This window comes from Plodia interpunctella, chromosome 19, assembly GCF_027563975.2.
Source record: "Plodia interpunctella isolate USDA-ARS_2022_Savannah chromosome 19, ilPloInte3.2, whole genome shotgun sequence".
Lineage (NCBI taxonomy): Eukaryota > Metazoa > Arthropoda > Insecta > Lepidoptera > Pyralidae > Plodia > Plodia interpunctella.
This window is the reverse complement of record NC_071312.1, coordinates 2,486,580-2,504,593: the sequence shown is the minus strand read 5'-3', so window position 1 is coordinate 2,504,593 and position 18,014 is coordinate 2,486,580. Positions and strand designations below refer to the sequence as shown.

At 33.8% G+C, this 18,014-nt stretch overlaps 1 protein-coding gene across 5 annotated transcripts in view; it reads right to left on the bottom strand.

Annotated features, from left to right (window-relative positions):
- The window catches only part of LOC128678056 (atrial natriuretic peptide receptor 1-like), a 179,382-nt gene that overhangs the window by 40,933 nt on the left and 120,435 nt on the right, over window positions 1-18,014 (bottom strand). For 3 of the 5 annotated variants that reach the window (XM_053759307.2, XM_053759308.1, XM_053759311.1), the window contains exons 2-7: window positions 15,656-16,604; window positions 15,353-15,546; window positions 10,312-10,528; window positions 4,392-4,506; window positions 2,448-2,595; window positions 479-677 (exon numbers count right to left, since the gene is read on the bottom strand). In XM_053759307.2, coding sequence (XP_053615282.1) covers window positions 479-677; window positions 2,448-2,595; window positions 4,392-4,506; window positions 10,312-10,528; window positions 15,353-15,546; window positions 15,656-16,550 — 1,768 coding nt within the window. In that variant the 5' untranslated portion in view covers window positions 16,551-16,604. The remainder of the gene's footprint in view (window positions 1-478; window positions 678-2,447; window positions 2,596-4,391; window positions 4,507-10,311; window positions 10,529-15,352; window positions 15,547-15,655; window positions 16,605-18,014) is intronic. The other 2 variants (XM_053759309.1, XM_053759310.1) reach the window with 1 other exon arrangement.

Here is an 18,014-nt window from a genome sequence, read left to right as displayed (position 1 = left end):
ATCATTCAAATTTGTCTGAAACTTTGAAAGGATTTGTTTTTGACAAATAAATCCGTTTAACTAAAGTTTAGGGAAACTTTAAACTTAAAACGTTTGAAACGTTAACCAAATATGAATAGTTGGTTCTAAAAACCTTCGAGAGCTAGGAAAAAGATAAGACTAATACACACTATATACTATACACAGGGTTATTTTAAATCTGAATCCATTTAACTTATGTATAAAGAGACGTTATCGTATCGTAATCGATATAGAAAATTGGTCAGAATTGACTTTGTTTTATACTATATACAATTGTATATTTTGATGCTTGGAACACGTCGTTTAAGAAGAGCCGCGACTTTATCGAGTAAATTTTTCGTACATTAAAGTTATTACAAATAATATCTTACTTTTAATATGAAAATTTGACATGAAAAAGTGCCTGTAAACGTCTAATTTCTGAATGAATAATTTGAATTTGAATTTCGAATCTTACCTTGAAACGTCCTGTTCCACATATTCCTTATGACAGCGGCGCCATCTAGCGGCCCTTTGGTGATGTCCACCTCTCTCAGAGTAGCGTTCAGGGCGAGGGCATACAGTAGGACAGCGTCATAGAATGCGGCGACGAAAGTGGACACCATTTCTTCTTTCCCGAATGTGTAGTTATACTTTGTTGCTGCTAGCTGTTTTACCTGGAGACAGAGATGTTTGGTTACGTCATCATTATCGACCGTTATCTACACCCACTCATCATCATATCGAGTGTGTTATTGCTAACATTGGTGTCAGATTTTATTCAAATCGCCTAAATGCATCCGACATGACTTTCACGACTATTTACCGCCATCTAGTGCTAGGTAGTCGTATACATACTAGTGAACTAAACTGTCCGCCAGGGCGAAGGTTTCCTCACAATGTTTTCCTTCACCGGAAGCAAATGGTGGTCTACGAAAACTACTATATATGAGTCAGATTGGTATACAAACTCATATGTCACGAGTAGGACACGAACCTGGGACCTTCGATCCACAGGTGGGCGTCTTAATCATTAACACCACGCTTCATCTACCCACAGCTGACCATGTACCCTGTGCCTCTCTCATCTACGTGTGAGCTGCGACGCGACCTTTACTTAAATATTACTATAATTTTTTATTTTTAAATTAAGAATGAATTAAGAGTCATTTTATGTCTATTTATGCCTCCTGCCATGGTAGGGTTCACACCGCTGAACACAGGCGTAAAATGTTTACCAGGTATGTGTAAATCAATATTTTTGACTTTCTTTTCAGTTGTTTTTTTTTTTTAATAAGCCTCGGATTAAAGGCTATGAAGGCTATGTTTCAAAAAACGAGGTCTTAAAACTTTCATCCCGATATTTCACACAAGAACTAAGACTTCTCTCACTTAGGTCCCATAATTTTACTATTATACATGAGTAAAATTATGGCTCTTAACATATGTTAAGTTGCTATGTATGTACCTTTGTCAATATATTTTTTTATTTAAGTCCTTGGATCCAGTAATATGGTTTAATTGAATTAGTATTCATTTCAACTAATTTTAAATTTACTACAGTGAATAAATACACTGCAAATGAATCAATCGGTTATTTTCAATTAAAACAAATCAAAAATATCTTGAAAGCCGTGTCGAATATTACATGATATAATACAAGCAATACTAATTAGTGGTTTTACACTGAATCAACCAGTCGCAAATTACACGGCCTGGATTCAAAGCGAACTATGAATAATACGAATAATATTAATTTACTTAATGCAATTTTCGTACTATTCAGTACTATTCAGGTTGATTAACGCTTGAATGGTAGTATTTCAGAACAGACTCACGTGCAATTTAGTATTTGAAACGTTAAGACCCTGTGTATACAAAAGCATGAATTAAATTCATGAATTGAAAACCTCGTTTACGCCAATTGAAATATTTTAATCGAAATGTTTTTCTTTTTTCTTTTAATGTATTTTATCTTTACTAGTGTGTTTGTTTTACTTGTGTGTTTTTAAGTACTGATTTTTCTCATGAATTGAACCTCGTTAACTATATATGAAATATTTAATTATTATTTTTTCTAGTGAATCTTATTATCTTTACGAGTGTGTTTTTAGATACTGGCCATATTTCTGCGGTAACTTATAAAAAAATCGATTAGATAGATTGATAGATAAAAAAATTATTGCTCTCCTGTAACACACGCCTTACAAAATTATATTAAAACAAACTTAAAACGAATCTTAAAACCAAACATTCATTATGTGTTGTGCCACAGAGGCACAAAAGGCAGCAGCTCAGATTTTCAGCTGCTACCTTCGTCAGAAGAATAGCACCGCTCAATATCCTCCCGTGGAAGTCCTATAAGAGACGACCTATCTATAACGAGTTCCTTTTTATAATTCGGATTGCCTTGAAAATGCTGTTGCCAATCGGCTTTTTGAACTTACTTGGTCGGAAAACTCCAAGTACTCCTTATTCTCGGGGGCTGGACTGGTGACGGTGAGGACGGCGCTATATGCCCGTCTCGCTCGCTCGTTCCGCTCGTCCGAATCGCCTTCAACCTTCCACGGTTCTTTTGATGATGCCGACGCCAAACTGGAATAATCCGAAGTCTTAGATCACACAAGATGTGGATTTTAAAATTTCATGAAATAATTTATTGTTTGAAACTATATTTTTTTTTTAATTGATGTCTTTCTAAATTTTATTATTTAAATTTTATTAAAACTTGTTGGTTGTACAGGATTACAAAAAATACGTTTGTAAAGTTTTAATATTAAATTGGGTGTAGCAAGTACCCAGTAAGGGTACTGGGTACATGTTTAACTGCACAATATTTTGTAATCCTTATGCTGTACATGTTTGAAAATAAATGAATTATGCATTACGTACAAATAGCATAGGTATATAATTATGAAATTCAAATTCAAATCATTTATTTAGAAATTAGACCTTCACAGGCACTTTTTTCTCGACAATTTTTATATTTGTAGTTATTGCTCACAAGCTACAAAGTACTGGCATGACACTCCAATAGAATTCTGTACAAGTTATCTATAGATCTAAAACTATAACTTTTTCCATGATATCCATAAAGTGCATCGGTAAAAAAAAAATATAAACTTAATTAATTTTTTAAAATGTTATTTTTGTAAAAAAAAATATTGAAAAAGTTAAAAGTTAAATATTGTAATAGAAACTTTGCTCACTACACAAATCAAGCTTGAAATCAGTAGATTTTTTTATTTATTCACTTGCATTTATAAACAACTAACCTTCCTCAAAAATCACACTACCAATTAAACCAAACTGCATCAAAATCCGTTGCGTAGTTTTAAAGATATTAGCATACATAAGGATAGACAGCGGGAAGCGACTTTGTTTTATACTATGTAGTGATTTGACCTTTCCCTTTGTAACTCCGACTGACCCTTATAAGTCTATCGATTCCCGAAAAGGTAGCTAATATCCTTTCAAACAATTTAATGGAAATACCCAAGTCCGAGTTTCGTCCACGTAATTGCTTATTTGAGGCATCCTGTGCCATTTCTAACCGAAGGATGGTCAGCCCTTTTTGTACGCATCACAAATTATGAATTATATATTGACACAACTGTCTACATATCTTTTTGAATTCAATTCAAGTCTTCATTGCTTTATATAACCACAACCCAAGTCTCAATAGACCCAAGTAGAAACTCAATAGACCCAAGTAGTAACTCAACAGACCCAAGTAGTAACTGAATAGACACAAGTAATAACTTAATAGACCCAAGTAGTAACTCAATAGACCCAAGTAGTAACTCAATAGACCCAAGTAGTAACTCAATAGGCCCAAGTAATAACTCAATAGGCCCAAGTAGTAACTCAATAGGCCCAAGTAGTAACTCGACAGTCCCAAGTAGTAACTCAATAGGCCCAAGTAATAACTCAACACACCCAAGTAGTAACTCAACAGGCCCAAGTAGTAACTCAACAGACCCAAGTAGTAACTCAATAGGCCCAAGTAGTAACTCGACAGTCCCAAGTAGTAACTCAATAGATCCAAGTAGTAACTCAACAGACCCAAGTAGTAACTCAATAGGCCCAAGTAGTAACTCGACTGTCCCAAGTAGTAACTCAATAGATCCAAGTAGTAACTCAACAGACCCAAGTAACCCAAGTAATATATTGAGTTACTACTTGGGTCTATTGAGATATTTAGTAATAACTCAATAGATACTCCTTAAGTCCCTAATTGAGTTACTACTTAATTCCCGACTGATGGGAAAATCGCAAGGCAAGCTGAAGATGCGATGGTCCGACAAACTGTCGGCCTTCGATAATGTATTGGCAACAAATGGCGACTAATTTATCTTATCAATAAATTTGTTTAAAACAAATAAACTTACTTTGAAAAAAGTTCGATATTGAAGAAGACGTATTCTCCCGAAGACACCATGTTCAGGTCGTCCGCAGCTAGCATTATTTCCCTGACTGTACTCGGGTTTGCGCACACCACCACGACTGGAACAAACCAAACTATAAATCTTCTCCTTTATTTAACAGTTTATGTACACAGATACAAGAAAGAGACAGATAAAGTAATGTAAGTTCTTCTTCTTTTCCAGTGGAAATCGCAGGCAAAATTTATGTTTATATAGACCATTACATACTTTTTCTATTCACAATATTTTTTTTTTTTGTAAAGGAAAATATGTCTAATTAATAACATGGCAACACACAATAGATACTTCTAGGAATCGCCATCAATTTGCCAATTTTAACAAATCAAATTTCATAAATGTCAAATTAAACCATTTGTGGAACTTTTATGAGTGATGTCCAAAGACACAATTTTGACGTCAAAAAGTGTTCCCATTGACATTATAGGTACATAGTTCAGTTAAATATAAAAAATGTAAACATACTTTGATACCTAGGTATATTACCATCAATACTGTCAATAATAAAAAAAATATCTATGAAAATTCTATTATTACTGAGATTTATATTTAAAATGTGACATAATTGATATTGTATCGCAATACAGACCATTTTGGCGTAACATGACTTTTGTCTTATACATAGGCTTTACAAAGCTTGTGACAACAGTTCGCATGGCGTTGTAGTCGTAATGGTCGTAGCTATGTAGCTAGCCCTATGTAGGGCTGTCCCTACCACAAAAAGGAAATAAAATATTCTTTAATTATATTTTGACGATGTTGCTATAAGAGTATAAAATTTAGAGGAACATAATGCCAACTCCACACTGTCGCCGAACTCAGACACATGCCGACGCGAATGCGTGAACATTGCGTAGTTAGTATGAATTCTTTTATTTGCGAAATTATGGGCAAAGTGCGACGACAGCGTGGAGCTAGCATAATACACGTACATGTATAATAAAATAATACATACAACGATTTTGAGTGCGTGCAAGCGTGACAACAATATGATAAATAAAATAAAAGTTTGTATATATAATTCATAGATGGCGCTCAAACATAGATAATCTATTAGTGAAATAATTTAAACTGACTTCCGAATCCACGATAACAATACAATAAATAATAATACTTTGCTGCTCAAGAGTTATATATATAGTATAAAAAAGTTTAAAATATATAACGATGATAATTTAGTTAAATTGAGCAAAAGGATATCTTATGAACAAGATACTAAATATCTACGATTTTTACCCAAACAGGTGCAAAATGATTGTTAGCTTATTTGAGAATGACTTACCTTCGGAACAAAACGTACCATCCACCGCTCGGCTATTACAGGAATTATCGTAAATTTCGATTGGAATACGAAAATATTCCTTTGCTAATAGCAATTGTATTACAAAGTTGCATGAATGAATACAAAGTTGTATGGAGCTTTAAATGACACTAAATATTGGAATCCCATTGGCTTGTTACATTGTATCATTTTATATGCTTACAACTTGCGAAACAACTTATTTTCATTTTGCACTTATGAAGCTTGTAAGAAAGAAGTAAGGTGCAGTATTAAGTACTAGAATTTTATAACTGCCTCGTTTCGAATCTATAAAAGGGAATTTATAATCTATAAAAAATATAAAATTGAAATATGACATTAAAATAGATATGCAATATAGATGATTTTACTATCATTGCCTAATAGATATGAGCAAAATAAACATCGAATTTGATGATGAAGTTTTTGTAAAAAACATATTTAATGTTTTTTTTTTCAAACGTAGACAAGAGGTAAGGTAGATCATAAAATAAATCTAACTCTAAATACTAAAGGGACAGAAATAATATTAAACTTAAAATATTCAAAGTCAGAAAAACGGGAATCTGAGATTTAAGAAAATTCAATCACACTTAGAATGTTCTGTGTATATCTATATTATATATAAAACTCTTGCGTTACTGAGTGACTGGCTGGCAGACAACGCACAGCCGAAACTACTGGGCGTAGAAAGCTGAAATTTGGTGTGTAGGTTCCTAGGACAATGTAGGGGAGCACTAAGGAGAGATTTCCTGAAATTCCCACGGGAAACAGATTTTTACTCACATACGAAATTGTGAGCAAAAGCTAGTCTACATATATAGTAGGTACCATAAGTTTCAAACACAAAATTGAAACTAAGAATGATATAATTACATAATTTCTTAACGTCAAAAATTTCCTAAAATCTCTAAGTGTACTGCAGACTTTCACAGTGCAAGTGGAGAGGAAGCAGCGCATGAAACCCCACCGCAGTCTTTTCTTCAAAGACGTCAAATAATATAATAATGTCTTTTGATGTGTAACATCATAAATTTGTCTGTGCCTTATCTTTACTTACTACCATCCTATTTCTAGAAATCATTTTGCCCGATTCGAATCATTCGTAGAAAAGCGATGATGTCACACATCGACCATTTTTGCTTGCCAACAATACCAAGGGAATATGAGGAAATATGTCAATATTACGATATCATTTTGACCGGAAAATTGCGGATAACGTGGCAACCCTAATAGGCTGGGTTAACTCGGTAAAGTCGAGATTGAATGCTGATTGGTTTGTCGCCGCCTCCACTGACAGATGATGGGACACAAATAGAGCTGCATGGATTAGTTGGTGTACACTAGCCTTGCTTTTCACGAGAATTGAGACGTAATGACAGTTACTCTCGTCAAATGAGTTAGATTACACTCTCTTTGAGGGCGAAGTGCGGGTTAGCATTTCACTTCTCACCATCGACTTGTAAGTTGCAGCGAACCAGTGATAATGCAGCGTGGTTGTCGTTGCGTCACAATGGCGCAATATGATTGGTCCGCTGTGTCTCATTTCGAATCGATTCGATGGTGAGAAGTGAACCCGCACTTCGCCCACTGATCTGCCACCAGTTTCCCTATCTCACTAAGTTTATTCTATCATTAGTGGAGAAAAATAAAGATCATTTTTAAATAAATATATTTAAAAAAACCACCTTTAAAACAGATAACACATTAATTGTAATAGAAAGACTTAGCAATTTATTTATTTTATTTTAATTTAATTTACTAGCTAACACAGTATAAATAACATAATTATTATTTATACATTATGGATCTTTATTATCTGAATTAATTAGCATAATTTAATAAGTTTACACGCATTTCATTTCAGACTCCCGAAAGGTCCAAGAGTGGGCGCGAATCGATCAATGTCAGAATGTCAAAATATAGGTTTAGGACGTTTTGTATCCACTAGATATTTTGGAAATTGGATATTCTGATCGTAAATCGCTTCCATCACGGAAGCTCACGAATTAAGTTGCCGAAATAAAAAATCTATTAATAGTCAAAAACTTATCAACATATATATTGTAGATTACTTATTTATCTTCTCAGACTTTTGAAAGTTTGTTCATTCAAAAAGTTTGTAAACCCCACAAAGTGCTACAAATAATTTTTACAGCGCAATTTTTCCAATACATTAAACGATAAATGAAAAAGTAAAAACACTTTAGCGACAACTCCAAAATAAATATACAAAGTTTCGACGAAAATCTTCTTTTGAATGAGAAGAAGATTGAGTAAAAATTTATAATACACACCCGGGGGCTGAAAAGTTTTCGCGAATTGGTGCCAAAGTGGATAAATATGAAATGTGGGGTGTGTTTATTTTCGCACCCCCTCATTTATCGTGTCATCAAATATTTACCCCCCAACCTGAAATATGACAATGCTACTCAAATATTGTACATGTATTTACCGCCAAATGGATTACATGTCTCAAGGGTAGCCTGTCACCTTCACAACAATATTTGCCCTAAATATTATATGCTAAGAGTTCAACTCCTGTGTTCATATTATGTACATTTTTTAAATTGAAATGGTAGTTTTTAATCCGTACATATTATAAAACGAAGTCCTCTGCCGCCTCGGTCTGTATGTTCGTGATAAACTCAAAAACCACTGCACGCATATTCATGCGGTTTTCACCAATAGATTGTGTAGTTCCTGAGGAAGGTTTAGGTGTATAATTTATTATATTTTTACCCGAGCAAAGCCTGAACGGGCCGCTAGTATCTCAATAAAGACGAGATATTTTACGCCCTGTTTCGCCGCTTTTTGATAAAACTCTGACAGATAAACAATGATTAGCCAATTTGCTCTATACGACACATATGAAATAATTTTTTTATCGTTATCTGTTTGATATGTTGTCATTTAGACTATCTAATATTTATCAGTATGAAATAGGTCCTTATATTCAAATCTCTCAGTCTCAGTTGGAATTGTTCATTAAAAACATAGCTTTCAAATGCTTTTGCAATCAAATATCATTCATTTAAAGACATTAAAAGTAAAATTCAATCATCTTCTTCTTCTTCGTGACCTTATCCCACTCATGTGGGGTCGGCACAGTATGTAAGATCCTTCCATTTCGTTCTGTCATTTGCCATATCCATCGATACTCCTTCAATTCGAATAAAAAAAAAACAATCTTATAATTATTTTTTTTTGAGTTAATATTTTACCACATGACCACGATGAACGAATCACGCGAGTGGTCCCGCAAATGGTTTAATATGAAAAATATTTTTTGCACTCACACCTACCTACCGTGTATAATTAGTACAATCGCGTAAACATAACATGTGGTTTCTATCACTCCTGTATAGGTAAAAAAAGTTTTTATGAAAAATTAACATTTTATTTTTGTTGGCTTCTGTACTAATAAACAATTGTTTGTGTTGTGTTGTTTAATGGTAAAAAAAATAAAACTGTTAATTCGAGTTTAGCAGTCTTGTAGTGACTATCCTAGTTTTAGGACCATTAAATAAAACTAATAAAAATATACGCTATAAATATATACAAAATAATTATAATGTCTTGCATAAATTCATTGAATCTTCAGCCTCTTATAGAATGCTTATTAAAGTGTTAATATTTCCAATATAAAGCGGAGAAGGTAATGCATACACGATAGATCCTTCAATTTGTACAGACAACTGTACGTCCACACACATTTTCATAGCAATATCGTCGCTATTGCCTCGGTATAAAGGTCTATATGTCGGGCAGATTGACTTGTAGTTGGAAGTATGAAGGGGACTTCAATATGCAAGTCTTATGTCGCTCAATAGAACTAGCAAACTCGGGTGCGCTTTCTAGTTATTGGCTGTGATTTTATAATGAGCTTGGGAATTGAGGTCTAAGTGCAGCAATGTTAAACTAAAATACATTTTAGTTACAATTTATTAAAGAACATGGCGATGATTTTGGATTCGCAGGCGTGAGAATCTTTTTTCGATCTTTTCGATATTCGCGAGAAATTCTTTTTCAATGAGAGTTAAAAATGCGATAATTTAAAATATTTTAAGTGTTATGGGTTGAATGTCAAATGTCACTTATGTCAAACACTAATATTCTCCAAATATTGGTAGTATTTTTACGTCCTTGTGACCGAAGGGTTATAGTTAACATTAATGTATTTTAGTAGTTCTCAGAGCATTTCAATCGCTGCGGTCGTGCTATCATTATCCGTCTGTTTTCTTGAGGAAGGAATCATTTCCAAAAGCAATCATTCATGAAATTGACAATTTGAAAAATTATAATGACTATGCGGTTACAGCGGTCGAAACACGAAAGCCGTCGAAACGCTCCAAGAACCACCTTTAATTAAACTTAATTAGACTTAATTAAAGGGTGGTTCTCAGGGCTTTTTTGTCTAATGTGTCTGTCCAGTCTATATAGTGATTTTGTAGCAAGATTTTTAGAAGTTCATCGCTTTTAAGGCTAATTTCAATGGAGGATTGGTCGATCTGAAAATGCTTAAGAAAACTCATTATATTTTCATTTTATTAATTATTCACTTACTTCTAGTGTCCAATGACAGTTTTGTTAGCAACTGCTTGATATTAGCTGTAGTGATGTTTTTCTCATCGAAAGGTATGTTAGGTATAGACGAGTTATATTCCTTCTTCTTTAGCACGGTGAATATCGCGCTTAAAGTGAGATAACATGGGCTATTCCCTTGCCCAGTCGCAAGGTCGTTGTTATGATACAACATCCCTAGTTTTTGCCAGTTGAATTCCTGTAACAAAACAAAGACGGGTTAACAAAATATTAACAACGAAGCCGTTTACTGGACCAAACTGTATGTACACTCTGAGCATCAGTTGACATAAAATTGCGAACTTTACGCAAGTTAAAGTTAATGTTGACTGGTGCTGTCTTAATATAATATCTTAATCTGCAACTAACAGTATACACGGTTACTGGTATCTAACGCATAATCTAACTAACATCTTTTGTTCTACGACTTTTACCTAAACGTAATAAATACATAAGTTTTTATTTTTTTAGTTTTAATGTCATTTCTATAAAACGTCACATCTATGTTCGATTCCGCTATATATCGCTACTGTACTGTCTCGTGCTGCTTGGATATTACATAGAGTTAAGATGTGTAGAATCGCAATTGCATTTTTTTATATGAAAAAAAAACTATGAATCACGAAAAGTCCTAAATAAAAAGTTGCTTGTTTTTATGTACCCAAGTAGTCTTTAGAAGGCTTTGCGTTAGATACCAGTAACCCTGTATACATACAGGAAACATTTTAAATTAAGTAATGTAATTAATGCGACGGTTAATGGCATTTTAATAAATACATCTTTATTGAGAAACATCCAGAAGAGAACTGCGTTCTTTAGGTACATTGGAATTTTCCCATCCCATACAATTGTGTGGTTTTGTGAAAAGCAACGGCCTTTTCACAAAACCACTCCTAAAAATTGCTAAAAACTTTTACTGGCTAAAAGTTTTCCTCGTCAATAATAATACAAAACAATGGAAGCCAAACCACTATTAAATGTTTGTTAGTTGATTGAATCAAATTCATTTCTGTGAATCGATAATGAACGTACATAAAAACAAATGAAAGTAAAACATATATTCAACGCGTCGTCATGCAAATTTTACCATTGATAGGATTTGCTGGTGCCCTAGTAATGAGGATGTTTAAATCCTTACTAATATTATAAATGCGAAAATAAGTTTATTACCACATCAAGCTCTATTTCCTCACGCAATCGTCATGAAATTTTGGTTACATGTAATTTGAAGTATGGAGAAAGACATAGGGTACCTTTCATCCTGGACAATGTACCCATGGGTAATTTAGGCAAAAGCTATAGTAGCTGATAATGTTGCCATTACGCAATGAATTTTAACAAATACATACGGTCATTTCTATCAAATTAGCCTTTCGTCATTCTTAAATAAATAAATATATTAGGATAAATTACACAGATTGAGCCAGCCCCAAAGTAAGTTCGAGACTTGTATTATGGGATACTAACTCAACGATACTATATTTTATAACAAATACATAGGTATATAGATAAACCTCAAAGATATTTGTTTCCTACGCAACCGTCAAATAAATTTTGTTAATGGTGGGTTCCCGTTCGGTCATGGCAGAAGGGGCAAACTAATAGAGGCTTGATGTCGTCAAGAATGATATGCGTACCAATGATTTGACTGGTAAACATGCTGATGACCGTGCTAAGTGGAGAAGATAAAGTGGGACAGCGTTCCGTCGCTCGATGACGGGGGAAGAAACCGAGACAAAGCTCGGATCAGAAAGAGTTTAATCTTGATTATCAAACTCCTACGCGTATCGCAAAAAAGGGTCAAAATTACCATGAAAAGAAAAGTAGACAGGGTCCAGATGGTCTCATTTCGCTCGATTTTACCCCAGACCGCTGTTTTGCTGCATGATTAGCATAATTTGCGAAAATTCGTGTCGCAACCCTAATTTTAGTATAAAAGCTTATGACTTTGAGGGAAAATATCGACAAGGATTCTTGGATCCAAATGTTCGAACTATTGTATGTGCGGACTAGATTGAGTTGTGCTATGTCATTGTTCTTTATTCAAAACTAGCAGTCCGTCCCGGCTTCGCTCGGGTAAAACCATACACATAAACCTTACCATTGAATCACACTATCTATAAAAAAAAACCCGCATCAAAATCAGTTGCGTAGTTTTAAAGATCTAAGCATACATAGAGACAGACAGCGGGAAGCGACTTTGTTTTATATTATGTAGTGATGAAGCGCAAATAATATGATCCATAGTGTTTTCTGAGAGTCATCCTAGCGAATGACGTCATCTAATTGCGTTTTGTATCTTGATTAAGGCATATTAAGTACTAGCTTACGCTCGCAGTTTCGCCCGCGTTCACCATTAAGGGACAGAATTTACAAAATTCTTTCTTAGCTGAAAATATCTCTTAGTCACAAATCTACCATTCAGATTTTGATCAAACATATTTAAGAACCACTGCATAAAAATTTGCTATCAAATAAAAAAAACACATCCAAATCGGTTCACCCGTTGATGAGCTACGGTGCACGTACACAGACAGACAGATACGATTATTCCGAACCTGACCCGAACTAAGCGACACTAACTAACTGACACTAAGCGGCCAAACTTATAACACCCCTGTTTTGCGTCGGGGATTAAAAATACTTATATGTGAACCATTCTTTTCCGTGATTCCATTGGATGTCCCATTGATAAAACGATGAAAAAAATTATTTAACCGTAGACCCATTTACTTATGGGACTACGGAAATTAATTTTTAAACGACACCTGATCCGAAAGAATGAAATTCCATGTTTGAACTTATAAGAAAGTACATAACTGAAGTCGAACGAAAACTGCCTGCCTCTTGGGATTTATTATAACCCGGTCGAAATAAATATGAACATCGCTGGTTACAAACGTTATTTGACACAGATCCAAACACAATTCCGTCGTATTACATCAAAATTGACAGCAATGAGCATTCTTTTTTTAAATAAGTATTTATAACGCAGGCTGGCAAAAAATATGATTCTATTTTTAAAAAATACGAAAGACATTAACTACGAATGTGAATATTTAATGGACGTTGTTGTAGGTAATTTGTTACGTATTAGATTTTTTTATTATCGTCGTAGGCAAGTGTCGTATAAGCACTATATATCACACGAAAGAAAGTACGATTCACATCTCGTGTGTTTGTGACAACTCAACATACATCCTCTTTAGTATCTGTGACTTTCATTGCTCGGTGAAAAGTGTACTATAATTCCAGTATCGTTTTTCTATGATACCATTATATTATTGATTTGTGCAGATTATCGTAGACGCTGCCACATGTGTCAATAGCCTGGTTCTATCTCACCTTTCGGTTGCTACTCTAAGGCCGAAAACCTCAAACGGATTACATATTTGAGCCGTTTTAAGTTGAATTCATTTAGACCGACAAATGTCACATTTTAGGTAAATAAATTTCTTAGAATGTTTTCACATTGGAGTCAAAGTTGACTAAATCGGTTGAACATCATCATCATCACTTTTTATTATTTTTTTATCTAGTGTGACGTAATCTTAAATATTTTTTCTTTATGATTAAAATGTGATCGTGGCGCTAGTGTGCGTGCACATAGCGCCTTATTTGACGTATCAGACATAAAATCCCATTTTTATAGGAACTTTTGATCCTCAGTATAATGAGTAGGGTTCTCCAATTGGCGTCAGCAGCATTCAGCACGCAAATCACGTCGGCTATCAGTATTATTGAGGGTGAGGCTCGATTTGATCATGGAATACGTAAAAGATACATTACATATGTATACATATGTAGACATAGGACATATCTGTATCGTATTTGTAATTCATTCAAAGATACATTGTCTTCACAAAGATTTAACGATGGCAAATTTACTATAATTCAACTTGTTTAGCCAGTAATTTTCTCTACAAAAAAAGGCTATTTTTGACAAATGTACTTAGATGAGATGAAGAAAAATATCGGCGACATACAATTTTCATTGTCATTGTTTTATGTAACTAAGTTGAGATTTTCTAAATCAATTTAATCCATTGAATTTCTTACTGTTTTACATTGAGAAAATGTTTAGATAATCCGTCCCACTTCTGGACACCTTTGTCCAGAAGTGGGACGGATTATCTCTGCCATTTTCTTTCAAGCCGTTCTATCCAATGATTTATTTAACTTTATGAAAATACAAATCAATAAACGCCCTCATATGGCCACCACCGCATCCAAATTTACGACCTCCGGATCTCCCAAAAGGAGACGCAAGAGGAATTTTTATTTAATTTTACGAATCCTCCATTCAAGTTTAATTCCAAACACGTACTACGATTATCTTTGAATTAAATTTGAATATTGGTTCCACTTTGCGCCCAATTGTTTTTTGAATGAATATTTAATGGAAATGTATTCATGTATATAATTCATAAGATAAAACATTTAGATATACATTTCTAGTCTCATTTCGCATTGAAACAAAATTGTTAGTAAATTTCTGTATGAATTTTAATAGCTCTAAGTGTATGCAAATGAAGTTATATGAACATCTTGCATTCTCCTAAATTAGACAAAAAATTCGTCATAGATGCAATAACAAAAGCTGAATAATCGTCTGACGTACTGTTATGTTTGTAATTTTAAATATATTAAAAATGTTTCTAGAACTGTGAAAAAAAACACATGAATCGTATTAGTATGATGAATTAGTAAATACTCTTTGTAATAAATAACTTGTACAATTCATGTACCTATCGCTGGATTATTTATGAAATGATTACCTACTCCAAGTTTTCACATTGTGAGCGATTCTTTGAACTAGAACAGAGAGCCACTCGCACTTGGCAAGATAACACAAAAACAAAAGAATACGCTCAGATCTCATAAATCTAATGATGCAAGTCCAAGCCCGCAACATGCAAACCAGCCACAACACGAACTAGCCATCACAACAGAAAATATACTACTGATACGTGCTGAAAATAACATTGATGACATCACAACATTTATACTGAATCCAAATTACCTCAAAAACTCTTTGTATCGCGACCCCAGCTTGGATGTAACTGCCCATCATTCTGGTGAGGGTGGCGTAGCTAGGGCTTTTGTAGTTAAAGGCCTGTGCCTGGGCACCCGCAGTGATGACGGGGATGCCCCAGGCTCCAGCGTACCTAGCCACAGGAGCGATGACGTATTCACAACCAGGGCCGATGAAGGCATCTGAAAATGTCGTTCTTTTTAGCCCTGATTTTAATAAGTAAACAAAGAGAAGAAAAAACGATTGTATTTGGAAGAGTTTCTTAATTCTGAAGTTATAATGATCACTTACCGGCAGATCCATTGATGTAAAATTCAAAAGCTGCCAGGGGTCCATCGACTGACGAACAATCAGTGTCTCTGTAGTCCACTAAAATCTTCCAGCCAGGTAACGGACCATCAGGTTTGGTCACAGCTAGAACTGCCATTTCCAATATTGGCAAAACTTTTACAAGCGAAAACACTTGCCGAGGATCACCTGGCAATAAAACACCTAGTTTTACTATCTTCTCTTTAAATTGGTGTTTTTCTGGTCTAAGGTTAAAATTTGTCTTCTTCACGTGGTATTCATTCGATTTTAGGTCGTGCGGGTAACCCACAGCAAGTTTGTCATCGTAAATGTATCTAGGCAGTTTGTAATAAGGATACTGAGTAGAATTCACAAGTTCCTCTTTGTTTTTAAAATAGTTGTAGTATTTACCAAGTTCTCGGTCTTCTGAACTAGAGTATTTATCAGTTTTAATGTCATCATTTTCATCAATTCTTTGAGAAGCGCGACCTTTGCGCATATTTTTATAATGGCTGTCATGTTTATGACTGTGTTTATTTTTAATCAAATAAACCTGTGATGTATGAGTACTTTGTACATCTTTGAAAGTCTTTAAATTTATGTCACTATCACTAACATCACACATAGTTATCACATTTAGTACACATACATAGAAAACGAGGAATGAATATAATATTGGTAATTTAATATGTATTCTATTCCCATTTGTTCTTTTAACCTTGTGTGTTTGAGCATTGTCCATAGTTTCACTTGGTTCTTTGTTTTCATTTTGTGTGTTTTTAATGTTTTTAGTTCTTCCTCCATAGATGCTTGATCTGGTTCCATCGCGTTTTTTGTTTGGATTCAATGTCTTTTTAGATTTTGACGGGAGAGTCGCATAAACGATCTCCGTTATCATTGTATCTTAAGAGATTTCCATTTTAAGGTTACATCACAACACTACGTTAGTTACCTGTAAACGTTCTCGTTGATTTATTCTCGAAATTACGAAGGCGATGATCGTCGTTATTATTATTAAAATGCTGTATTTCATTACTTAGATAATAATAAATAAATTATGTTAATACAATATTTTGAGTAAGTATTTATTGCTCTTCCATTGATAAGAAAATCTGATTAAATATAAAAAATAATGCTTAAATGAATCATTCATTAGGAAGTTTATACGCCATCTAGTATTCTAAAATTTTCACACGAAACCTCGACGCGTAACCATTTTGTTATAATTCAATAATACGCAGACACAATTACTATCTTAAGAATTATGTGGTCAACATTTTTTTTTTCAGTTTAATATCAGCACTTTTTTCGTGGTTATTATAAATATGTTAGGTACTAAATAGTATTGAAACTTAATTTTAATCAAAATTAGTCTATAAAATTCTAACATCTAAACTATACGGAATACATGTATTGCCAATATACTATGTAATAGGTGAATTGCTATTATCTGTGCCTTGCACTGGTGATTTAAAAGTTATACATACGACTATCTACATACCGCTGTCAATCAGACCACAGCCTTTTATTATTCACACCGTATAAACAGCTGTTTTTAACAGGAAGGTCACCAGACATGTTGCTATTTTAAAATTCACATAATGATGCAATAAATAATGAAAATTCATTAATAGCGTGTACTGCTTGTGGAATAATACTGAGTTCCGAGAAAAACATTTCGAATTAACTTAAATCTTCAAAGTTAATAAACAACCCTTTTATAACCACTATATTAAAAATGATCTGTGATATTTCAACTTGTAACTTTTACAGGTCGAAAAGTCATCCGAACAAGTATCGATATGATCCCGAAGATATTTATCAAGATTCATGTGAGGATGAACTGCGGTTTTTTAGCAAAAAACCGGATTTGAGGTGCAGACGACTGCTAGAGTAGAAATTATGGAGCAGAAAATATCCAGCAAGAATACTAGAAATGAGTTGTTGTGTTTGAATAAAAAGTAAAAAGTAAAGTCGTGGAAGAAATAGAGAGGCCTTTGCTCAATACTGGCATATAAACGGTTATTAAATAATTAAATTATTTAGAATAAAGGACATCTGTTCTTGTTAGATTGTTGGAATTTATTAATAACTAATCGGAATGCGGATATCATGTCAAGTCATACAATAATGTTTATCTACGAACTTGTTATAATACAATATCCGTTGTTATTAACTCTAATTTCCAATAAAACGTTTTTTTTTTTTCACTAGGTACATAAAATGTATTGGTAGAATTTGATAATGAAATCGGTTTCTTAAGAAATCGATAAATAAATAATGTAATAAATTATTTTCTCAAACAAATTGACTACAGCTGATCGGACAATATGGAAGTCGAACATTATATATTCTTCAATGT